A 27,535-nucleotide genomic window follows, 5' to 3' on the forward strand; every position below is an offset into this window, starting at 1 on the left:
TTTAGCCCGTTGATTTAGAATGAGTGCTTTATGTCAAATTGATTTTTGAATACTTACTTACACATAATAATTTCATTTATGCAGATTGTGAATTAGAATCAATCTTCTATTGATTATTATATATTACGAGGAATAATTTACCCGGTGGAGTAATTTGCAAAAAAAAAAAAAAAAAATTGATGATGATATCATTCAACAAATTATGTCTGTGTTTGTTTACAATATCATGTCAGCTGATATTTGGGGCTTGACGATCTTAAACATAGTCTTTCTTCTGTAATAGATAAAAAGGAAGAATTTTTATCTATAACAGAAGAAAGACTATGTTTAAGATTGGAATTTTGGATTTTCATCAGATGAATTTCTGTACAAAACATATCTAAGAACACTGCCAGACATATAAATTACCTTTGTGTGAAATTTACGAACAATAGTCTCAGCCATTTTGAAATCTATGAGGAAGGAACTCACACAGACAAAGTGATAAGAATAGAGATTAATGCAGTATTTTCCATTTCTAAAAGTAATCAAGATCTCTTATATTTCGAAATGTGATAAACTCTGCAATGTATTTACTATGTTTAAAAAAAATAAATTGTTAGTGTTAGGGCCCATCTAACGAGAAAAAAGAACTGGCAAAAGAGTTATTCCCCTTGGGGGGACGAGTCAGTCTGTCAGCCAGGGCACTCGAGAGATAAAACAAGACAGTTCCGATCATTACGCATTCAGCGGCTCATTTTTCTTTCTTTACATGGAGATCACCACTTATCAAGGCCCAGAAACCACTCTGCGATAAGGGTGACCGCGTGTACAGTAATCAATGGGATAGTATCGTAGTAATAGTTAGTATTGGAGATTTGATAAAGTGTCTTACTGAAGGGGGCGATTCAGCAGGAATTTGTTTATGTTGGACTTGAAGACATCCAAGTTGTAGACAGGTGAGAAACAGGCAAACGGAAGAGAATTCCACAAGCATGCACTTCTAAGAAAGAAGCTTTGTTCATGGAATCTACGTTTTGATTTAGGCACAGATAAAGAGTGGAGAAAATTACTATTTTCTATCGAACTCTCTTTTAAATAAAATTGTTAAACGTTTCCCCTTGTTTTTGCATCATTTTTAGGTGGCGATTTCACAATCAATTTTCATTCTAAACATATAACAGTTAGTGACAGACAAACGGATAGAAAGACAGATAAAATCTCTATATAAGATAAAAAAGAATTTGTATTTGTTCTCCCCCCCCCTTTTTTTAGTATCTTTCCTAACTTGAAAAAAAAAAAAAATGTCTAAAACTGTTCTGTCAATGTTTTAGAATTATCAAGCAAGTTGGAATTTCCTAGCATTGGTTAAGGCATGAAGATTCATTCAGTCAACTCATTTTTGACCAGGAACAAAGTGTAGTGTCTGTTCTGATACATTTTATCTTTTTTTTGTCTTTGATCAGTGAAAGAGAAATCCTACTAGTCTGAGGTAGTTTAAAATTTCGTCCCAATCCAAAGTGCTCCTGTTAGGGAGCGTGATTTCTCACATATTTAAAAACCGACATGTCTAACTCTGCCCTTATCGGAAGACAAATAAATTGGAACTCATTTTTCTATGCTTTTTATCTTTTTCTAAAAAAGTTTATTTTTTTTCTTTTTTTGCTGCTCTTTAATCGTTTTCTTTCCTAATTACTAAATTACAACCACAAAATTCTATGCAATTTACAAAAACAATACCGCTTCATATTCAAAAGTATAACGTATTTAAAATTTTGAACAAAAACTCAATATCCTAATTAAAAAAAAATTCATGTAAGGGGGGATAACTATCTTTTACTCATCTAAGAGGAATAACTTGGTATTTCTTAATTTTCTGAAAAGGGAAATAACTCAGTTTTGACTTTCGAAATTTTTAGCAATCTACTAAATTAAGTTGGTTTTAAGTGAAAACAGTTTTATTTTCAAATTCTGATAAAAATCAGCTGTTCTTTCTATTTTTGTAAAGTTTGCAGTATTCATGCAAAACAGAATAAAGAATATTTTTAATTCCTAACCTCTATGTTATGCTAATAAATTGTTTATACACTATTTTTTTTTTTTTTTTTTTTTTTTTATACTTTTTATTGTACTCTAAAACATTGTATCATCGTTTTGGGTGGGTTGCTCCAACCAAATTGACTCTTTCCACAGGTGTCTATTTTCCATGTCATTAGGAAGATCTGCAAGTTGTAAGCCAGTGTCTTCTGTCAATTTTGTGTACGTCTTGACAGGTCTTTTTACTTTAGCGGTTCCGTGTTTAGCATCTCACAGTAACACATCACTGACGACCTCATCTTTTCTTCTGTAGCAATGTCCGACATATTGTGTTCTTTAGACGTGAAACTACTCTGCATCACACTAAATTAAAATCACTGTATGCTGAGTATATTTACAAACTAATTTAAACTTTGTGTGCAAGTATAAATAATAAAAAAAAAATCTGACATGAATTTAAAATGGAAAAAAAAAAAGAAACAAAATACTCGATGATTCATCTATCCAGTGGGTTTTATTCAAACGACTGTTTTCAAGTGTGAAGTATATCCCTTCAGTTTCCAGATCGTGTTGGATATTCAGGATAGAAATATGGATCATTTTGTCATCTTTTTATTGTAGTTATTCCATTCGTAAATTAGTTGTATAATACGTTACAATTAAAGGCAGCCTATGACTAATTTACGAACTATAAGAAGAAGGTGACAAAACGATCTATATTTCAATCCTTAATATCCGACACTAATGGAGCTAAAAGGATATACTTCACATTTGAAAACAGTCATTTAAATAAAATGCACTGTACAGATGAATCATTAAGTATTTTTTTTTTTTTTTTCCATTTCAAATTCACAAGTATAAATATAAAAGTAACTGCAACAAAAAAACAAAAAAAAAACTAAATATTTTAGTTTCTACTTTTATATATTTTTACCTTTCTGTTCAAAGTAATGAACCAGAAGTTGGTAATTGTGCATATTACAAACCAAATTTCTCACAAATATCCACTCAAGTTCGACCAGCACCTGACATCGCTGGCAAAATATGCCAAACACCATTAAAAACGCTTGTAAACTTGCTCAAATTATTGTTTTTTTTTTGTTTTAAATATTATTTACAAGTTAAATTCAGTTTTTACAATATTTTTGTTTATTAAATTATAATGTAAGTACAGAATAAGTACAAAATACCCTCCGTTCCCCATACAAAGAACGGCTTTCTAAAGAATGTTATTTCAGTGCGATAACATAGATGTACAAGTATCTGCCATTACTCGTCCAGTCATACTGAATATTTACAAGAAATCTGGTTCTTAAGAAAAGGAAGAATTTTTTTTTTTATATATATAAAGCCAAAGGAAATAACATTAAACCACGTTCCAATAGACCTGTTTGCAAATTTAGCTGCTTCCACTGCATGAACTCTTACTCACCCCCACCTCCAGTAACAAACAATCAAATAGCAATGTCCCGTAATCACTTTGAGGAGTATAATTTTTCAGTAGATATATAACCTTTATAAATTAACCCAGTAACATTAACTACCAACGCAGGGTCGCAGAAATACCTGGATTAGGACCCAGGCATGGGGAAAACCCTCTCGGTTCTGATGGACCCGTAGATCTTTCCAGGTCATCCGTCTAGGAGAAGGAAAACTCTGAAGCTAAACATAAGGGGAGGAAGGTCTCTCCAGTCTTGGATGACAACCTTCCTAGAGCTGGTGACTCAAACAAATTACCAGTCTGCGATTTGTGTTCAGAAAATAATTTGAATAAAATAAATTCACAGATTATGAAAATATTAACTTTTATCTTAAACTAGCGGGGAGTACCCGGCGATGCCCGGGTGTGATGAGGTGTGTATGGTTTTGGGTAAATCCAAACTCCCGGGGGGGGGGGTTTAAAATAAAAACAAATGTTTTGGTAGGTGAGTATGCGGATCGAACCCTTGAGGCAAAGTTGGAAATTAAAGTGTTAAAAAAAAAAAACGTGCGACGCTAACCACTGAGCCACCACGACATACAAATGAACATGTTTGAATTTATTTATTTAACTATTGACAGGTGGCAGCAATAAAAGTTAACTCTGCTGCTTCTATTTGACGTGGGCTTAGAACTAATTTAGCTGATGTTGAAGCATTTCTCCTAACAAATACCCCGGATATCTTAGCACTAAGCAAGACTAACCTACACTCCTCCATCCCGTCTAACTACTTTAACATGCCTGGCTATCTCCCACTCTGCCGTAAGGACTCTGACAGACATATGCATGGACTTGGAGTCTACATTCGTAACCCCCTCCCCCTGACTAGAGAAACAAACCTAGAAACGGACGATCAAGCCTTTATGTGCTTTAGACTAAACATACAACACATTAGCTACTTTTATTTTCTCTACCGCTCTCCCTCGACCCAGGACTGCACCATAATAAACAAAGTCTCTGACAGCATAGACACAGCACTCTCCCTTGACACTAGCGCACAAGTACATGTATTTGGTGACTTTAATGTTCACCACAAAAACTGGCTTGGATTCTCTACTCACACAGATACAGCGGGCAGCACAACACATAGTTTTGTTATATCTCACTCCCTATCACAAATGGTTACGTTTCCAATCCGTTTCCCTGACCAGCAAGAACAACACGCATCACTTCTAGATCTGTTTCTGACTACAGTTCCCGTGGATAGTACAACAAATGCTGACAGCCCACTCGGGAACGCTGACGATGCAGTGATAATGGTAGAAATCGCCCTAAATTCTAGACCCAAAACTGAAGAGCCAGTGCTGAAAACGACGAGATATTATAAAAAGGCTGACTGGGAAGCCATCAGAGATCTTATCAGAGATGCCCCATGGGGAAATATTTTTTCTCTTCCAGCTGAACAGTGCGTAAATAAGACCACTGAATGGTTCAAAACAGGAATGGAAGCACATGTTCCCATGGTTTACTTCGACTTGCGCAACTGCTATTGCTCAAAGGCGGCATGCATACCGCAGATTTAACCGACATAAGTCCAGTTCAAACAAACAGAAGTATATAGAAGCTAGAAGTAACGTTAAGAAAGAAATAGCGACAGCTAAGAGAGAATTTACTGAAACCACTAAAAAACGCATCGAAGCACAAAAATTAGGAAATCGTGACTTCTGGAAAATCTATAACAGTGTAGTAAATAATGGACAATCAACAATTCCCCCACTAACCAACAATCACGAGGTTGTTTGCTCAACAACCGACAAGGCTAATATGCTTGCCAGTCGGTTTGCCTCGAACTCCACACTGGACCCTTCCAACCACCCCCTGCCTGACTTTCCTTTGCGGACAGACGCCACGCTAGACGATCTAAAAATCACCCCTGCTCAGGTACATGCTATCATAAAAACCCTTGACACTTCAAAGCATGTGGACCTGATCTCATCCCAGCTGTGCTATTAAAAAAGTGCTCAGCCGAAGTAGCTCCAGTTCTCTCCAAACTCTACAACAAATGCCTTAATGAATCATGCTTTCCGGGCTGTTGGAAAACTGCTTCTGTGGTACCAGTATTCAAGAATTCTGGCGAAAGAACTGACCCATAAAATTATCGACCCATTAGCCTCCTCCCACTTTTCGCCAAAATATTTGAGACCATAATTAACCATGCTCTAGTCTGTCACCTTACAGATGCTAAACTTCTGACTGACAAACAATATGAATTTAGACAAGCCCGTTCCACAGCTGACATCCGCACTTTAATCTCTGAACGTATATACCATTCACTGGACAAAGCGGGGGAGGGCAGAGCGGTAGCTCTAGATATATGTAAGGCTTTTGACAGGGTATGGCACAAGGGTCTCCTCAGGAAAATTAAATCATACGGTATCACTAGTAGAATACTTAACATAATTAAATCCTTCTTAGATAAGAGAAAAATCCAGGTTTTCCTCGATGGTTGTGCATCTACACAGTGTGATATAAATGCGGGAGTGCCTCAGGGGTTTATCCTTGGACCTCTATTGTTCCTAATATTTATTAATGACCTCCCCGACAAAACTGCCTCTGAGATGGGTATATATGCTGATGACACCACACTCTATAACAGGCATGACAGGAAAACAAATGAACACATATCTAAAGAAATGGCAAAAACACTAGAGGATGACCTCCAATCTGTAGTGGAATGAGGACATAAATGGACGGTCACGTTCAATGCTGCCAAGACTAAACTTGTTTCCTTCAATAATTACAAGAAACCTTCTCTGCCACCAATAGCAATGGCCAGTGACTCCCTGTCTGAAAGTACATCTTTCAAACTGCTTGGCCTAACGTTCACAGGAAACATGAGTTGGAACAATTATATTGAAAACATTGCCAGGGCCGCTGCGAAAAAGGTAGGCTCTCTCTACCGTGCTAGAAAACTACTGACACCTGAAAGTATCCTGTACCTCTATAAGGTCACCATTCGCCCATGTATGGAGTATTGTTGTCCCATTTGGGCTGGTGCATCTGCTGCTAGTCTCTCGCTCCTAGACAAGGTTCAAAAGAGAGTCGCCAATCTGATAGGCCCTGAACTGGCATCTAAGCTTCAGCCTCTGTCCCATCGACGAAACGTTACATCCCTCTGCCTGTTCTACAAGTATTTTAATGGTGAATGCTCTGACGAACTGCAAACACTTGTACCCCCATGACGTAGACACCCTCGACAAACCCGACATGCAGCTAAATCCCACCCCCACACAGTAGAGATCCCTAGATGTAAAAGATCTTTCTACTCCAGTAGTTTCTTCCCCAGAACCGCTAGACTCTGGAATTCCATTCCAGGTCCCTGCTTCCCTAACTGTACTGACATGCAGAAGCTCAAGTGTAACGTGAACCGACATCTTGCTGGCCAAATCCCAACAAAGTGCCCCAGTAGTTGTTGCCCCTGATAGTAGCCCCCTACACCAAAGTGGCAATGTGCCTTGTTTGGGGTGAAAATGTAATAAAAAAAAAGTAATGACTGCAAATGGCTAGGAGGAATATCTTTTATTATAAGAGTTATTCCCCTTAGTTGAATTTTCTTTTATGGTAATTATTTAAAAATATGCACCTATTAACACACCGTGAGACACCATCCACTATGTTAATATGCAATCCCTACAGCTATGTACCTAGAAAATGGAGCCATAAAACCTGACATAGTGACATGCGACAAGAATGTGAAAGAAGCAACCTTAGTAAAAGTTAGTGTCCCCAGTGATGCTAGTTTAAACAAAGCTGAGGGGAGAAGATAATGAAATACCAAAGTCTTATGTATGACATGAAAAGAAACTGGAATCTAAGGAAGATCTCTATCATTCCAGTAATTATAGGTGTAACTGGACTCCTGAAAAAGAATTAAAAAAAAAAACTGCCTGGCAAATGTACCTGGTGAACCAAGTACAAGAGAGATTCAAAGAATTGCACTTAAAGGGATGGTCAGAATCTTAAAAAGATCTCTCGGTTGGAATATATAAATTAGTGGGTGAATACTTGGTATCCTATCGGATGCCCTATCCACAGCTTGAACAAACTGATAAGAAAATTGGAAAAAAAAAAAAAAAGACCAGATTTAGTATTTTTTTAAAGATAAATTATAGTCAAATATACTAGTCTATTTCAAAGACCTAGTACAACAATAGTGGAAATTGGCAATTTTGTCCGCTTAAATGCTATTTAGATCCAACATTTAAAATTTGAACAACACACACACACACACACACACATATATATAACAACTAGTTAATAAGACATGTTAAAAAACACTTTGAATATATATATATATACTAGCAAAAGTACCCTTTGCTTTGGTTTTGATACCCCGAAATTCGAAGCTATCTCTTTACAACCCTTCCTTTTCATAACCTATCATACTTTCATAAATCAGAGTCCATTTTCTGTAGGCTGTTTTTGAACCCAGTCAACAACGGGTACTTTTGCTAGTATATATATATATATATATATATATATATATATATATATATATATATGATAATATTTACATCTAGACAATAGATTTAAGGCTAAAAGTTTTCCTATAATTGTCTGCAAGGACCCAAAGCACAGTACTTGGTAAAATTCAGTTGTAAAAGTTACACTCTTCTGGAGGTTGAAGGTTCAATCATCAGTGCAAAAATATGAATCACTTGGGACTTTTACTCAGTCATGGTTGACGGAACAAGGGAATGCTACAACCATGGATTAAGTTAAGTGTTTGAAATTTCATGCAGATTTCAGAATTTTTCAGTTTTAGTATTTACTCTAAAAATATTTTTGAATTAATATTTTTATTTTAACTAGCAGGACCTGTGGAAATTCTACAGTGGCATCTTTCATATGTAATATATTTCCGCTGGATATTTTGGGAATGTTCAGTGTGAATGGAAACACTGCGATAATATTGTAGCCCTTTTTTTTTTTTTTATTAAAACTAAGTAATCTGGTTAATGTAATGTCAGATTATATCAATATCCTTATCAGAGTTTGTGACAGATTTTCATTGTATGGATGTCCAGCGCAAACAGAAACTCCATGATATCATTATACTATCTTTAGACAGAACAGATACTACTCTTGGATCCTAGCCAGAAGATCAAAAAGGTATATTTTACTTGTAGTTTCACATGCGGTCCATCATTTTCTTTTTTTATTTAAATTTTTTTTTTTTACATTGTGTCTTTGGTGATCGGGAAATCCTATTAAAAAGGAGGATAGAAGGTAACATACTATGAACATTAAATATTGTATCTATATACTCACGATTTAATGTTCATTGTATGTTATCACCTTCTACCCCCCTTTTTTAATAAATAGGATCTCCCAATTGAATAATTTATAATCTGGAAACCGTGACGCACCTACGTTAAAGGAGATACTACAGTATTAATGCATAGATTCTTTGTATTGAAGTTACTAACAGACTTATTTTCATCAAACCTTGATCCAATTAAGCGTGTCATCATTTAGGAAATAGACTTGGAAAACATCTATAAATATAAAAGCGAAAATGTATGTGTGTATGTGTGTTCGCTTTTTCTGTGTGTCTACAAAAGGCTTCTTTCAGAGAAGCGGTCGGTCGGTCGGTTCACAACTTTTTAAAACTTTTTATATCACATACAAATCGTAATATCTCACAGTTAACAACGAAGCTCGCCTGTCTATTTAATTTGCTTGATTTCGGGAAGATAAATATTCAATATTTGTCGCTCGTCGCATGTGGGTTAGTCTTTTTCCTATATAATCTTCGGGGGGGGAAAAAAAAAGCGTTCAGCAGTAAATGAATACTGTCCCGCAGTCAAAACTTGATCTCATTTAAAACGGGCACCTGCTAAATCCAACTAATTAAATAAATTCAAACGTGTTTCCGTTAGCATCTTGCAGTGGGGCAATGGTTAACATTGCACGTTTTTTTTTTTCACACTTTAATTTACAACTTTGCCTCAAGGGTTCGGGTTCTGGTTCGATCCTCATACTTCTTTTTTTTTTTTAGCCCCCTCCCCCCCCCCCAAACATCCGGGCAACGCCGGGTACCCCTCGCTAGTGTTTAAATAAAACAATGTATCAATATATATTGGATTGAAAAAATCAAAATAGAAATGAAAATAACAAGTTAGCTTGATACTCTAATATTTAACAAGTTAATTCATTCGATTAGCTAATTCAATGAGAGGAGGGGGTTAACTTAATTCTCCGAATAATGTTCGTTTACAAAAATTAAAATATAATAATATAAAACCTTATGTCTGGAATCCAGTAAGATGAAGAGATTACAAGAAAGATATACGTATTATAACATATTTAAATGGTCAATTACAGTGTAGAAAATTAATATTCGTAACTTCTTTACTAACTCAACATTTCAAATGTAAAGGAGATTTAATGGAATATTCGAATATCTATGTATCTCATATAGAAATCAAGTGTTAGCTCCCAAGAATGATCCCCTTGATTTTTGAGAATACCTCATGTCTAGAATCGTTATTCCAGTTTGGATCAAAATTCATTGCATGATTTTGATTCTGCTAGACTTTGGAACTCCCTTCCAGGATTCTGCTCTCCCAACTGTAGTGACATGCAGAAGTTCAAGTGTAATGTGAACAGACATCTTGCTACTCATCTCCCTTCATAATATCCCTGCAACTTATGTCCCCAATAGTAGCCCCCTACTTCAAAGTTCCACTGTGCCTTGTTTGGGGTGAAAATTGGATTAAAAAAAAAAAAAATTTCTAGAAAATGTCTAAAATTTAACACTTAAGCTAACGGGGTCTTCAGAAGTTGAAACTCTGAGAATCTTGCTTAATTGGTGTCTACTGACTATGGATCAAATTCAATGCATTCCGATATATTTGAATTTTAAATGAGATTATGCCTATATTATGTATTTTAAAAACTGTAGCGAAGTGGTATTCAACTGATGTGGGTTGAACTGACTTCCTCCTTTGAAGAAAGTTTCATAGATTATCAAATTCACAATTGATTCTTAGTTGCTTGTATATCTCGGTTAGGGGAGATAACAACGTAATGATTTTGCAGCTCTTGTAGAGAGGTGTCAATATGCGTCTATAGCATTTGATACTTCCAAATGGTCATCCACCTGGTACTGAGCAGTTGCTTAACTTCTGGATCTAATGAGTCGATGTGGTCGTGTTATACATCCCCAAAACCTTTAAAATACTCAACAGAAATTTAAAATTCGTGGAATATTTAATTGATGTCTGGTATATATTTGTTAAAATTTCATGAAAATTGGAGTCGTCTGAATTTTTATGAAGGGCTTGTTCTCGTTTCAAAAATGAAACTCCACAAATAAAAAGTTAAGTTAATTTATTTAAAAAATTTAATTATTTTTTTTATATATCTATATATCAATATGATAGCATGCGTGTTATTTTCTGTGTCATGCTTACATCCGGTCGTTTGTTATGTACTTCCATTTCTTGTAATAAATAATTTTACCAAGAATTCTTCATAAGTTTTGGTTTCGGTTTCGATTATAGCTGATGGCACTGAAGTCATCTATTTTTTTTTTTTATAAATAATTTTATCAAGAATTCATCATAAGTTTTGGTTTCGGCTTTGATCATGACTGCAGGAACTCAAGTTATATATATATATTTTTTTTTTTTCTCATAAGTTTTTATTTCAGTTTCGATTCAAGCTAATGCACCTAAGTTATGGATATATTTTCTTTTTTGTTTTTGAAATCATAACTTTATAATATATAAAAATCGATAGAACATTAACTATAATACTATATACGAAATCTGCAAGAATTAAAATATCATATTTAAGCGTACTTTACAATCGGACTTTGCCGGACATTCGTGCTAGCTTAGATAAATACTTTTGTAGTTTTAACAAAAAAGCTGCAATAATATCAGAGCGTCTCCACTTACATTGAAAATCTACAGAATGCCAATGTAATATGATGATCCATAATGAAACCATAATTTCCAAAAGATTCGAAATAAAATGTTTTAAAAACCCACGCATGTTTGACTTTACTTTTTCCACAATTTCCAGATTATAAATTATTCAACCAGGAGATCCTATTTATTAAAAAGGAGGATAGAAGGTGATAACTAAGGCTGTGACAACAGCATATTCTTTTCATTGTTTTGACTCTTGAGTATATATCCGTTAATATCTTATATGTTTTTATATAGAGTGATGTGGTTCTCGGTTGATTGACTGTGTCTTACTGTGTCGGATATATACTTGAAAGTCAAAAGAATGAAAAGGATATTCTGTTGTCACAGCCCAAGTAATAACATACTACAAACATTAAATTAGTATATAGATACTCGCGTTGTGATAATTAATCAGAATCGAGAATTGAAAAAATCGACAAATTTGGGGGTATCGGAATCGGAAAAATTGGTGCCTATTTTCCGATGCCAAAATGATTCTTTTAATTGTCTTTTTTATTTATTTTTTTTTTTTGTTTAAAGAAAAATCTTCCATTGCTGGCAATAAATAATAAAATAATAAATATTTATTGATTTTAAAATACCAGTGAAGCTAAAATCTATAGATCTTATTTATTAAAAAGGAAGATAGAAGATAACATACTGTGAACATTAAATTAGCATATCTATTAGTGATGGGACGATTCCAATATTTTTCCTGATTCCGATACAATTACCGATTCTGATTCTTTATAAATCTCTAAATATTTAACTATAGAATTGTTATTTTCCCCCGATTTCTGTAAAAAAAACACGTGTTAAATATGCAGATATTTTCATAAACGTGAATTTACACTTGTGAAGGATGATCTATAGATTTTAGCTTCACTGGTATTTCAGCCTCTGTCCCATTGATGAAATGTTTTATCCCTCTGCCTGTTTTACAAGTTTTTTAATGGTAGGTGCCTTGCCGAACTACAAGCCCTTGTACCTGTATCTGTATAAAAGCCAAGTACGTCCAAGAATGGAGTACTGCTGCCACATCTGGGCAGGAGCTGCTAAAAATAGCCTATCCTGCCTTGACAGAGTACAAAATAGACTTTGTGGTTTAGTGGGGGATGCCCTTTTCTCTTTCCTGCAACCTCTCTCATACAGAAGAGACGTTGCAAGCCTGTCTTTGTTTTATTGTTATTTCCATAGCAGGTGCTCGTCTGAGCTCCAATCCCTCGTCCCCCCTTGTCAATCTTTCACAAGAAACACCCGTCTGGCTGAAACTACTGTCAATAATTTTCCCCACTCTTTATATGTGCCTAAATCCAAACGTAGATTCCATGAGCAAAGCTTCTTTCTTAGAACTGCACGCCAATGGAATTCTCTGCCGCTTGCCTGTTTCCCACCTGACTATAACTTGGACGTCTTCAAGTTCAACATAAACAAACTCCTGACAAACCGCCCCCTTAAGTAAGACACTCTATCAAAACCCCCAATACTAATGATTACTACAATACTATCTCATTGATTACTGTACATGCAATAAGCCTTATCCTCGAGTGGCCTTCGGGCCTTGATAAGTGGTGATCCCCATGTAAAAAAAAAAAAAAAAACCCTCCCGACAAACCTGACAATCAGCAAAATCCTACCTCTACTCAGTAGAAATCCCCAGATGCCGGAAAACTTTTTACTCTAATAGTTTCTTCATCAGAACTGCTAGGCTTTGGAATTCTCTTCCGGGTTCCTGATTTCCCAACTGTACTGACATGCAGAATTGCAAGTGTAATGTGAATAGATATCTTGCTGCTCAACTCCTTGCATAGTATCCCTGCAATTTATGTTCCAGATAGTAGCCCCGTACATCAAAGTGACACTGTGCCTTGTTTGGGGTGAAAATGCAATAATATATATATATATACAACGAAACAGGACTGTATGTCGATGACTAAATAAATATATATATATATATATATATATATATATATATATTTATATACAACGAAACAGGACTGTATGTCGATGGCTACAAATATATATATATATATATATATATATATATATATAACGAAAGAGGACTGTATGTCGATGACCACAAATATATATATATATATATATATATATTCATCTGCTATCCTGCGTTTTTAAAAGATGGAATTGCCTGATCGTCAAAGACAAGATGCAAGAAAGCCAGCAAGGTTCACAAAGTTTTATAATTATATAGATTCAGATAATCCTACCTATGGAATTATATTTGACAACTTTGTTTGCATTAAATAATCCATAGATGGTTGACATGCAGTAAAACAAGCCAATTGTAATTGAGTATCTCTAAAAACAGTCAACCGCGATTTCTTTGTTTTGTGGGTTTTTTTAATTGCATTTTCACCCCAAACAAGGCACAGTGCCACTTTGATGTAGGTGGCTACTATGTGGGACATAATTTGCAGGGGTATTATGGGAGTTGAGCAGCAGGATGTCTGTTTGCATTACACTTGAACTTCTGCATCAAGGAAGCAGGAACCTGAAAGGGAATTCCAAAGTCTAGCAGTCCTAGGGAAGAAACTATTAGAGTAGAAGGCTTTCTTAAATCTAGGGATTTCTACTGTGTAGGGGTGGGACTTTGCTGCTTGTCGGGTTTTTCAGGAGTATTTATGAGGGCACAAGGGTTTGTAGTTCAGATCACTTACCATATAAAACAGGCAGAAGGATTTAGCATTTTGTTGATGGGACAGTGGTTAAAGCCTAACTGATAGTGCGCAACCTATAGGTTGGTGACTCTCTTTTGAACCCTGTCTAAGAGAGAGAGAGCGACTAGTAGCAGATGCACCAGCTTAAATGTGATAACAATACTCCATACATGGCCGAATTTTGATAAGTAACTTTGCAATCACAAATTCATAAATACAATCAGTTTAAACAACACTTTAAAAGTCTACAGGTCATTAGAAAATTACATTTTAATACATTTGGTATCATTAGGTTGTCCCAAAAGTTTGTAAACACTTGTAAAAAAAATTGAAATTTTACTTGCCAAGTAATAATGAAAATACAAAAATTAATCCTCAAAATAAAGACCATAATTTTCCAAAACCTTTCCAGCCCATCACTTGTCTCGATTGTACTGGACCAGACAGACTCATTTCTCGTTCGATGTCACAATGCGCTTCCAAAAATGCTTTTCCAATGGATTGCTGAGCAATTGACAGCAAATCTCTACTCGTCTGTTGGCTTGTGCTTTGGTGAATTTATGTGGATCTTGGCACGGCTTTTTATGAACAAAATCAAGTTGCTTCAAGTGTTGGTGAATTGTTGATTTGCTAACTCCAAGCTCATCAGCCAATTCTCGAGTTCTTGATGACAGTGCAATATCCAATCTGGTTTGCAAGTCTCCATCATCCAACTTTAACGGCTGTCCTGAATGAGGTTTGTCTTCAAGATTCATGTTGACAGAATTGAAATGCTCGTATCACTTTGAGATGGCAGCATTTGCAATTGTTCCTTCGTCTTTGGTAGCACAAGTCTCTTCTGCTGCTTTCCTAGTTGAAAGACCTTGCTTCCAGCAATAACAAATCAAAACTCACAGCTCAATTTTATCAATTACTATCTTGAATAGAAAGATGAAGATCACTATAACAATATAAATGAAGAAACAATTAAAAATTGCATAAAAATTCAATTTTTTGTAATTTTTTTTTTAACTTTTAGGACAACCTAATATATTGTAACTTTACCAGAAAATGTTTAGATTCCCTGCGTAAGACAGGAACTTCAGCTAGTATGTACGTACATTACTACAAAATATGTAAGAAAGTGAAATAATCTCAAGGAAACAAACTGCAGAAATAAATGGACCTTTTTTTTTATTTCATTTTTTATTTTATTTTTTTTTAAAGCAAAACCATTTTTGAGAGACATCTCAAGGAAACAAACTACAGAAATAGTTTAATGTTTTTTTTTTTTTCATTTTTCTTTCCTTTTAAAAAAATTTTTCTTCATTTTTTTTTTTCTTTTTTTCATTTTTCTTTAAGCGAAAAACCATTTTTGAAAGACATCTGTTTGCCTCTATCAACATTCTTCAGTTTATGCGGCTGCATATTTTAAAAAGAAAAAAAAATGTATTTTTTTTTCACTTTTTTTCTAATCAAATGACGGCATTCCCTCCCTCTCCATTTGGCAGGTGGCAGTTTTAAGAAAAAAATAAAAATGGGAAGAAAATTGTTTGAATAAGACAAATGCATTATTACACATCATGTGTTAGTGCTATTTTAAGCATTATTTTTTATTTTACAAACTGGTTAAAAACACATGCATTTTGTTCCCCTAAATAAAAACAAAAATGCAGTTGAATATTTCCATTGTATTTTAGGGCGGACGGCTTTTTAGTTTTTGGTCATTTTTTTTTTTTATTTGAATTTTTTAAATGTTAAACTTATTTTGTTTTCTTTTTCAATTTTCAACATTCTTGTGAAAAAAGAAATTTGTTTATAACATCTGTTTCATAAAAAGCGTGACTTTTTGTGTGTGAATTTAAACAAACAATGCGGACAGTTTTGAACAGGTTTACTGGATATATATAGGATTAAATGTTGAAACATTACCTATGAACACAGTAAAAAGAAAAAAGGCCAATGGGCATCTCCTGTCTTGGGGATAATCATTTTTTTTTTACATGGCTTGCTTGTTAGATTATCTATATATTAATACGATAGTGTGTGTGTTATTTTGTGTGTCACGTTTACATCTGGGTTGTTTATGTTCTTCTATTTCTTGTCATAAATAATTTAACCAAGAATTCTTCATAAGTTTTGGTTTCAGTTTCAGTTATAGCTGATGGCACTTAAATCATCTATTTTTGTTTTTTCTTGTAATAAATAATTTTATCAAGAATTCATCATAAGTTTTTGTTTCGGTTATGGCTGAAGGAACTCAAGTTATATATATATATATATATATATATTGAAATTGCAACTTTATAATATATAAAAATCGATAGAACATTAACTCTACAATAATATATACGAAATCTGCAAGAATTAAAATATCATATTTGACTATGCTTTACTGGCCGCTCATGCTAGCTTAGATAAATACTTTTACAGTTTTTAACAAAAAAGCTACAATAATATCAGAGCGTTTCCATTTACACTGAACATCTACAGAATGCCAACATCAATATATTACATATGAATGAGTCCCTTGTGGAATTTCCACAGGTCCCGCTAGTATATATTTTAATACGAAAACATGTGTGTTACTTTGTGTCATGCTTGCATCTTTTTTCTTCCAAGTGACTGTTGTTTAATTGTTATGACCTTCCATTTCTTGTAATAAAGAATTTTACCAAGAATTCTTCGTAAGTTTTGGTTTCGGTTTTGATTACAGCTGGAGGAACTCAAGTTATATATATATATATATATATATATATATATGTGCATATTTTTTTTTCTTCAAAAGTTTTGGTTTCGGTTTCCATTCACGTTGATACATCTAAATCATATGGATATATATATTTTTTTTTGAATTCATAACTTTATATAATACATAAGAATCGATAGAAAATTGACTCTATAATAATAATAATATATATATAGAGAGACTTATATGTAATATACTGAGTTCATGTAATTCAGTAAATTTTCATATACCAATAGGTTTTAAGCCAAAAAAGGTTGACTTAAGCATTAAGCTACAAAATTATCACATTTCATAATTGAGCATTAATATACTGTGTGTGCAAAATCAAGACTTCAAGACTAGGTTTTGATGGCAACAAAAAGTGTATTTCATTTTACGTTACAATTGTTTCAATGTCCAGTTCGACAATTTCAAGCATTATATCGTTTGAAAATTTTCAAAAACCAGCATTTCTTCAGACTTTATGAATAAACACACTTTTGGTAATATAGCATTTTTTTAATAGAAAGAAAAGATGGGGGGGGGGGATCCCTAACGGGAAAAACACGCGAGAAACATTTACCTTGGTTGTGGTTATGGAAAAGCCCATTTAAAAAAATATATATATATATATGCTTAGTCATAAATTAAAATATCATATTTAAGTGTATTTTACGATCAGGCTATGCTGGGTGTTCCTGCTAGCTTAGATAAATACTTTTGCAGTTTTAACGAAAGAGCTACAATAATATCAAGACATCTCCATGAACATCCACAGAATTCCAGCATCAATATATTACATATGAAAGAGTCCATTGTGGAATTTTCACAGGTCTTGCTAGTTTTAATAATAATAAAAAAGGAAATCTAAGATTTGATGTCATTTGTATCTTATTAAGTCATAACTATTTAACATTCTTCAAAATTAATTTGAAAAAACAAACAAAACAAACCTCAACAGTGCAATTTCCATCTTCAGATAATGATCACCACCAAGGCAGAGGTTATGTTTTCGGTCAAGGTTTTCAGTAAGCTTGTTTGTGTGCAGCATTCACATCCCTTTGACCAGTTGTCACCAAACTTTGTCAAAATATTGGCCATAGTCTAACTTAGAACTGATTTAATTTGGGTGTTAACTTTGGTTTTGTTTACCATAGAGACTCACTACTTGGCCCATAGTGTAGCCAATGATGCTCTCATATCTTATACAGGGTGACCTCCCCCCCCAAAAAAAAAACGGGAGCCAACTCTAATTAGGCCCCATTTCTTAGTGTTTTGTCTGAATGAAATGAAACTTTGGTCATAACTAGTTTATTATATTCAAAACATCACATCAAAACACTAGGGTCTTTGGCTTTTTTTCTTCGTTCTGCAGCATATGTTTTAGATGTACTTTCTATGTTTTTTTTTTTTTTGGGGTCACCCTGTATGACTTTAAGTTTGAAATTTTGAACGCATTTCAATTTTTTACTTTTTCAGAGTTGATACTCTTTGGTAACAGTAACTAATTATGCAAAAATTTCAGCTAGAGTTTTTGAGTTATCAATGTTTCCATGACATAAGTTTGAGAATACTTCATACAATATGAAAAAGCTCAAATAAGACTTTGACCCATCTTTATATTGACTGGCTGAGGCATACAGTCTCACAACTGACTTAGGTTCTTGCTTAGTTTGTAATAGTAATTAATGTTCACAGATTTGATTAGTTTGAAAAAAAAAATCATTTATGAACATGTTTTCTTGTAACTCGTAACTCTCAGCTCTCTTCCCATAACTCTCAGCATTTTTTTTTTTTTTTTTTTCAGATGTTTGTAAACAGAAGGAAGAAGACCAATGTATTCTGATTCATTCTAACAGGTAAGTTGCATATATTTTCTTGAGAAATCATACCCTTCATCATCATCATCATCATCATCATCATCATCATTTGTTTAACATCCATTTTACATGCTGGCATGTGTTGGACAGTTTTTAGAAATTAATTTCCAAACTAACTCATTTCTTGCCAGGTTTTTATTTGTCCCTCTTCCTCTCAGATTCACCCTTATCACTTTCTTTCAAATTTTCCTTAAAACTGCTAAACCCTCTGTACTTCTATATCTACTAACCCAAGAACTCGCATCGATTTTTTTTCCAATGTGACCATACCATTGAAGTCTCCTGTTCTGTATACATCTCTATATATCATACAGATTTAATCTGCTTTGAAAGTCATCAGGTATGAGCCTGTCTTTAATACTCACACTGCACATCCACTGTCTCATTCTTATATCATTTCTCGCCAGGCAACGCATGTCCTCAATACTCATCGGTTTCACTTTCATTTTTTTTTCTTTTTTTTTTTTTTTTTACACAGTGGTCACCACTTATCAAGGCCCGGAAGCCACTCAGGGATAAGGGTTATTGCAAGTACATTACGTTAGTGTAGAGATTTGATGAAGTGTTTACTTAAGGGGGCGGTTCATTAGGAATTTGTTAATGTTGGACTTGAAGACATCCAAGTTGTAGTCCGGTGGGAAGCAGGCAGACGGAACAGAGTTCCAAACATGCAGTTCTAAGAAAGAAGCTTTGTTCATATAATTCACGTTTTGATTTAGGCACAGATAAAGCGTGGGGGGAATTTTTCACAGTGGATTCAGCTAGACGGGTGTTTTTCATGAAAGATTGGCAAGGGGGGACCAGAGATTGGAGTTCAGATGAGCACCTGCCATGAAAATAATGATAGAACATATATCATTACATTGCTTCATGCTTCTATAAAGTATACCAACTGAAGAATACATATTTATTGTTTGAGAACATCTCATATTGTTTGCCATATTTTTTTTTGTATACTCATGATTTTTTGATCGGTATGTAAAGGTTTAGAAATTGTTATTTTAGTTACTGTCAGTATTCATCAGTCAGTAAAACTTTGCCAATATTTTAACAGCAAATTCTGTTTTCTCTTCCAATCACTGTCACGCTACAGAGAGAGTGTGAGATGTATTCTCCTTCCTCAAATCCCTGATCATATCATTGACATTGACCTAATGTATGAAACATCTCCATCAGTACAGCCTGCATGTCAGCACTCTAAGTCTAAGATATCCTAATGTCCCTGTCTTGTACATAAAAATAAGAAAAAGTGTTTATATTATTCCTTAATTGGAATTCATCAGGAACTTCGAATCTCCTAACTGCATTCTCAGCAATCACTGCCATCCGTAGTTGTTGTCGTCTCACCACGTTGATGAAGGCCAGAGGAGTAGTTGGCCGAAACGTCGTGAAAAACAACAACTAATAAAGATGAAAACAACAACTAATAAAGATGAGAATAATAGTCCGAAATAAAAATGAATTAATATATATAATGCTCATCTCAAAAATGAATTCCAATTAAGGAATAATATATATATACCAATCGGTACGGACCCGACTATGGAAGATCAGATAATAAATAAACATGGATTTATAAGATCAAAGAATCCAACCTTGATCGCCCTTCGGGGCCTGTGGCGCAGTTGATAGAGATGTTGAATCTCTACGGTTCCAGATGGACATTGTCTGAAGATAGCGGTTTCAATCCTACCCAAAGCGTGCCAGAGGTTTACTTGGCCAAAACGTGGTGAGACGATAACAACTACGGATGGCAGTAATTGCTGAGAATGCAGTTAGGAGATTCAAAGTTCCTATCCGTCGAGGTTACCACCTGACGAAGGCCAGAGGAATAGTTGGCCGAAATGTTGTGAATAAACAAACCAACAAAGATAAAAACAACAACTAATAAAAATGAGAATAATAGTCCGAAATAAAAATAAATTAATATAGGAAAAAGTGTTCTTGAGAAAAAAAAAAAACTATATGAAAAAAAAGGTTTTATTTATTAATTTATTTATTGCAGACTCTTATCCTTATCTTTCTTAGATGTTGTTTCACAGCTTTCCTATCCCGTCGCGGTTACCACCTGACGAAAGCCAGAGGAGTAGTTAGCCGAAACAACAACTAAGAAAGATAAGAATAATAGTCCGCAATAAATTAATAAATAATACTCATCTCAATAATGAATTCCAGTTAAATAATATAAAAAAAAAGTCAAAGAATAAGAATACAACATAATATTTATTTCCTAATATTACGTTGTGATTTGGCTTTCAAGCGCACTTGATGCGTATTTTATTTTATTCAAATTAAAACTACGTTTCTATATGATCTCTCATTCTTTGACGTTTTTCTCACATTGCCTACGCACAGTTCAAACATTTCAAAATACAACCGCTAGATACAATGCGCGGCTCTTTACAAACAGACTTCTTTCTCTAAATTTACAACATGGCAAGGAAGAAGAAAAGGAAAAAAGAAACAAAACAACACACTGAAGATGGAGTATATCTTTGAAATATATTTGTGATAAATTTCAAACAAGTAAAATATTTTTTTTTTTCTTAATATTACGTTGTATTTGGCTTTCAAGCGCACTTGATGCATATTTTATTTTAATGTAAAAAAAGTTTTTTTCAAGAAAATAAACTCCCATATTTTCTATAATAAATATGCCATTCAGGTGTGTTTTAATTCCATAATGTTACATACTCGATTAGCATGTCTTTTCTATATTAAATGTACGTTGCAACATGATGGTACGATTTATTTCTTTACTTGCGCACTGTTATCCTCATCTTCATAGTTGTTTTTCACAATGTTTTTGCCAACTATTCCTCTGACCTTCATCAGGTGGTGGATAGAGGCATTGAATTTCTACGGTTCCAGGTGAGCATTGTCTGAAGATAATGGTTTCAATCCTAACCAAAGCCGGCCAGAAAACATGGTGAGATGAAAACAACTATGCAAGGCAGTAATTACTGAGGATACAGTTAAGAGACTCAGCATTCCATTCTCGTCACGGTTAACAATCTGACAAAAACCAGAGGAATAGTTGGCCGAAATGTTGTGAAACAAATATGAAGATGAGGATAACAGTCTACAAATAAATAAATTAATATACAACTTACTCATCTCAAAGGATTCCAATAATAAAATAATATGATTGCACAAACTTTTCCATGAAATTCCTGCAGAATAAATAATCTTTTATTTAATAACTAGCTGGCTGCCTGGCGTTGGCCGTCATAGTTAGCCTACGGATAAACCTGTTATGTTGGTACAGTTATGTAGAGCATTCCTGCTAGTGCAGAAGCATGCATGTCTTGAATCGCAGAAAGAGTGGTCAACCAAGGAAGATTGTAAACAGGTAATTAGACAAGATTCTACAAGAGTGAAATTTGGAAACAGTCGAACTGCGGAACCATGAGCTTATGGAATATCAAACCCGTCTGATCCCTAGATAAGGGAAATATGATGCTAAATGAACAGAGTCAAAGAAATAGGTAATTGAAACAGGGTATTACCCTTTCTAATGTCAGTTTGTTAAAATTTAGGGGTCGATGTGTTTTATCAAGACCTAAGCTCTGAGTTACCAACTAAAGTAAACAGTCCTAACTTGACTGTTGTAATATCAAAGTTATAATATGCTAATTTTGATAATGTCCATCTTACTTTATATCTAACATAAGTATTGCAGAGCTTAGACGCCGGAACATGTAATCTTATCAGGAGTAATTTAATTAATGCAAATGTGTCTGTGTAAACGTAAAAGAATACTTAACTGATTAAAAAGATAAATTGGACAGAACATGCAAAGCAAATATTTAAATAAAAAAATATTAACAAAATAATTAAATATGACACATTGTCTTGGAAAATATAAATGGTGTAGTCAATGTTATTTCAAAAAATAATCTGCCATGCTTTTGTTAGAGTAAGAAGTTTTTTTTTTTTGTTTTGTTTTATAATTTTTGAGTTGAGGATTGATATTACCACAGTAAAATAGGCAGATATATATTATTCTATCAATAAAGTCATTGTTTAAAACGCTGTTGGAAAAAAATATATATTAGAATATAAGAATAATATATTACATTTTAGTTGAACTACATTATGTATTAAAAAGTATATCAGAATCTATACAATTTATATTATATGAATTAACTATTTTCAATCTGTTTACCTTAACAACAATGCATCTAAAGAAGGTTGGAAGTTACATCAGTCAAAACATTGTGAATATAACAACCAACAATGAGAATAAATATGTCCAAATAATACTTATTAATTCAGTTTTAAACAAAGTGACCTATTTCATGTTCTCTGATATTTTGGTAATTAAGTTTCATGGTAAGTGCTCGACTGAGTTCCAATCTATGGTCCCCCCTTGCCAAACTTTCACAAGAAACACCCATCTAGCAGAAAACACTTTCAATAATTTCCCCCACTCTTTATCTGTGCCTAAACCTAGACGTAGATTTCCATTCTTTCTTAGTATTGCACGCCTATGGAATTGTCTTCCGTTTTCCTGCTTTCCTGCTGACTATAATATGGTTGTCTTCAAGTCTAATGTAAACAAGTTTTTGATGAGCCGTTCCATATAAGTTAACAAATTTACCGAATTTCCATTACTGACGATTACTATATTGTCCAATTTCTACTGTACACTCTTTAACCCTTATCCTCGAGTGGCCTCTTTGCCTTGATAAGTGGTGATGCCTATGTAAAAAAAAAAAAAAAAAAAAAAGTTGAAGTCAGGTCTTTATTGTATGTAAATGTACAAATTATTATTATTTTTTTAGGCTGATGAGCAACATATGTTCTGTATTTATTAAGTTACTATTTTTTTGTTGATGCTCTTATTTATGTAGATAATATTACTAAACAAGCGATTATTTAGTCTGTGGAGATGGACATAAACAAATAATACCACAAAATGAAAAATAATTTGTACAGAATATTCACTTTAGGGTATTTATACTTATACCCAGCCTTGCAGAATAAGTAATCCTTTATTTAATAACTAACTGGCTGCTCGACGTTGCCCGATCGTATAATACGCTTGAACATAATATTTTAATTTATGCAGATTGCATATGAATTATTATAGGATCAATTCTCTATTATATATTATGAGGAATAATTTGCCTGGTGGACTAATTTGCAAAAAAAAAAAAAAGTGATAATGTCGTTCATCAAATTTGGTCCGCATTTGTTTACAATATCATGCCAGCTGATATTTGGGTTTGATGATGAATGCCCTGGAAAAGTCACTTCTGATTAATGTTTAGTTTTAAAATATGTAAAGGAAGAAATGATTTGCAGCGATGGTTCCTCTTTTTTTATCGTAAATTGAACTCATTAATAAGAAAAAATGAAAATAAAATGCTGAGGTACACCCAGGCTTGAACAAGAAGTCATTCGATCTGCAGTCGAATGCTCTACCACTAAGCTATATCTCCAGATTATAATAAATTTGTTTTTTAAGGAGAAATGATTTACCGAAATTTTATTATCTCCCTTTCCAGTGTAATGTAAAATATTCCCCTATAAAAATTATTTTTTTTATCTATAAGATAGAAACGCTATTTTTAAGTTCAGATTTTTCAGTTCTTGATACTTGTCAGATGAATTGCTGCACAAAACATATCTACGAACATTACCAGACATAAATTAGCTTTGTGTGAAATTGCAAAAATAGGCTCAGCTGTTTTGGAACCTTTGTGGAAGGAACTCACACGTAGACACACAAAGTGACTTTTATCTGCACAAACAATAGCATCAACAAAAAAAAACCTTAATAAATTATATAGAATTGATATGTAGTTTGCTTGAAGCATTCTGTGGGATAGGTATGTAGTAGAAATTTAGAATTCCTCGCAATACTACACACACACACACTATATATATATATATATATATATATATATATATATATATATAGTTAGTTATAAAATATATATGGCGATTAAGCTATACAGAATATTCCGCGTTTCATCCACGCTACGATTAATCAGTCATAAGCCTGAAGAATCCTAGCGTGGATGAAACGCAGAATATTCTGTGTAGCTTAATCGCCATATATATTTTATAACCTACTTCCTAGCTCTACCTACATATTGAGCACTGTTGAAGTAAATACTTAAAGTTTACGCATAAATTTATATTCGTATATTAATTTATGTGATTAAATGAAGTAGTTACATAATTATATGTATCAATTTCCAGTATTTACTTCAACAGAGTACATTAAAGAAAATGGACATTTGCGAATAGTCAAATAGAAAATAGTATGACAGGCCAAGGCCAGTACATGTAAAAGTTTTGATGACTTGTGTAGATTATGTCTGAATGAAAAATTTTACATTCTAAACTTAAAATGCCCAAACTTATTAAACTGTGGAAGTGAAATAGCAAACAACTGTATACATGGAATAAACTTTATTTTAGGATAATGATCACAAGAAAAATAAAACAAAATAATTAAATAAAAAAAGCAAACTAAAAACAAAAATTAAATAGAAACCTAGACTTTTTTTTGATTATATTTTCACCCCAAACAAGGCATATTGCCACTTTGTTGTTGGAGGGTACTATCAGGAACATGGGCATCAGGGATACTGTGTAGGGAGTTGGGCAGCAAGATGTTGGTTCACGTTGCACTTGAACTTCTGCATGTCAGTACAGTTGGGGAAGCAGGGATCTGGCAGGGAATTCCAAAGTTTAGCTGTCCTGGGGAAGAAACTACTGGAGTAGAAGGCTCTCTTACCTCTAGGGATCTCTATTGTGAAGGGGTGGGATTTAGCTGCTTGTCGGGGGTATTTACGTTGAGGGAGCACAAGTGCTTGCAGTTCGTCAGAGCATTCACCATTAAAGTACTTGTAGAAAAGGCAGAGGGATGCAACATTTCGTCGATGGGACAGGGGCTTAAGCTTAGATGACAGTTCAGGACCTATCAGATTGGCAACTCTCTTTTGAACCTTGTCTAGGAGCAGAGACTAGTGGTAGATGCACCAGCCCAACAATATTCCATAAATAGGCGAATGGTGGCCTTATAGAGGTATAGGATACTTTCAGGCGTTAGTATCTTTCTAGCACGGTAGAGAGAATCTACCTTCTTCGCAGCGGTCCAGGCAATACTCTCGATGTAATTGTTCCAACTCATGTTTCTTGAGAGCGTTAGGCCGAGGAGTTTAAAAGATGTACTTTCAGATAAAGAGTCATTGGCTATTGCTATTGGTGGTAGAGAAGGTTTCTTGTAATTATTGAAGGAAACGAGTTTAGTCTTGACAGCATTGAATGTGACCATCCATTTATGTCCCCATTCCACTACAGATTGGAGGTCATCCTCTAGTGCTTCTGCCATTTCTTTAGATATGTGTTCATTTGTTTTCCTGTTGTGGCTATTATAGAGTGTGGTGTCGTCAGCATATATACCCATCTCACAGACAATTTTGTCAGGGAGGTAATTTATGAATATTAGGAATAACAGAGGTCCCAGGATAGACCCCTAAGGCACTCCTGCATTTATATCATATTGTTTAGATGTACAACCGTCGAGGACAACCTGGATTTTTCTCTTATCTAAGAAGAATTTAATTATGTCATGTATTCTTCCAGTGATACCATATGATCTGATTTTCCTGAGAAGACCTTCATGCCATACCCTGTCAAAAGCCTTAGATATATCTAGAGCTACCACTCTACCCTCCCCCGCTTTGTCCAGTGACTGGTATATACGTTCTGAGATTACAGTTAGGATGTCTGCTGTCGGAACGGGCTTGTCTAAATTCATATTGTTGGTCAGTCAAAAGTTTAGCATCTGTAAGGTGATGGACTAGAGCTTGGTTAATTATTGTCTCAAATATTTTGGCGAAAAGTGAGAGGAGGCTAATGGGGCAATAATTTACTGGGTCAGTTCTTTTGCCAGAATTCTTGAAAACTGGTACTACAGAAGCAGTTTTCCAGCAGGCAGGAAAGCAAGATTCATTAAGGCATTTGTTGTAAAGTTTGGAGAGAACTGGAGCTACTTTGACGGAGCACTTTTTTAATAGCACAGCCGGGATGAGATCAGGTCCACATGCTTTTGCAGTGTCAAGATTTTTTATGATAGCATGCACCTGAGAAGGGGTGATTTTCAGATCATCTAGTGTGGCGTCTGTCCGCAAAGGAAAGTCAGGAAGGGGGTGATTGGCAGGGTCCAGTGTGGAGTTGGAGGCAAACTGACTGGCAAGCATGTTAGCCTTCTGAGTTGCAGGGCAAACAACCTCATGATTGTTGGATAGTAGGGGGATTGTTGATTGCTCATTATTTACTACACTGTTGTAGATTTTCCAGAAGTTGCGGATCCCTAATTTCTGTGCTTCGGAGCGTTTTTTGGTGGTTTTAGTAAATTCTCTCTTAGCTGTCGCTATTTCTTTCTTACAGTTACTTCTGGCTTCTATATACTTCTGCCTGTTTGAACTGGACTTATGTCGGTTAAATCTGCGGTACGCATGCTGCCTTTGCGTGATGGCAGCTGCACAAGTAGAAGTAAACCATTGGGGAGAGTGGGGCTTTCTATAAAATTTCCTTATGGGAGCATATGCTTCAATTGCTGTTTTGAACCATTCAGTGGTCTCATTTGCGCACTGTTCAGCAGGAAGTGAAAAGATATTTTGCCATGGGGCGTCCCTGATGAGATCCCTGAAGGCTTCCCAGTTAGCCTTTTTATAATATCTCGTTGTTTTGAGCAGTGGCTCTTCAGTTTTGGCTCTAAAGTTTTGGGCTATTTCAACTATTACCACTGCATGATCGGTGTTCTTAAGTGGGCTGTGGGCATTAGTTACACAGTCATCGGGAACCGTGGTCAGAAACAGATCTAGAAGTGA

General features: G+C 34.4%; 1 protein-coding gene across 2 annotated transcripts in view; it reads left to right on the forward strand.

The window, feature by feature from the left end:
- LOC145291209 (protein Abitram-like) overlaps positions 1 to 27,535 on the forward strand; it is a 65,419-nt gene that overhangs the window by 16,120 nt on the left and 21,764 nt on the right. For both annotated transcript variants that reach the window (XM_080136793.1, XM_080136792.1), the window contains exon 2: positions 18,608 to 18,659. In XM_080136793.1, the coding sequence (XP_079992919.1) occupies positions 18,608 to 18,659 (52 nt within the window). The remainder of the gene's footprint in view (positions 1 to 18,607; positions 18,660 to 27,535) is intronic.

Source organism: Euprymna scolopes, chromosome 12 (assembly GCF_053919585.1).
Source record: "Euprymna scolopes isolate OS-2025 chromosome 12, ASM5391958v1, whole genome shotgun sequence".
Classification (NCBI taxonomy): Eukaryota; Metazoa; Mollusca; class Cephalopoda; order Sepiida; family Sepiolidae; genus Euprymna; species Euprymna scolopes.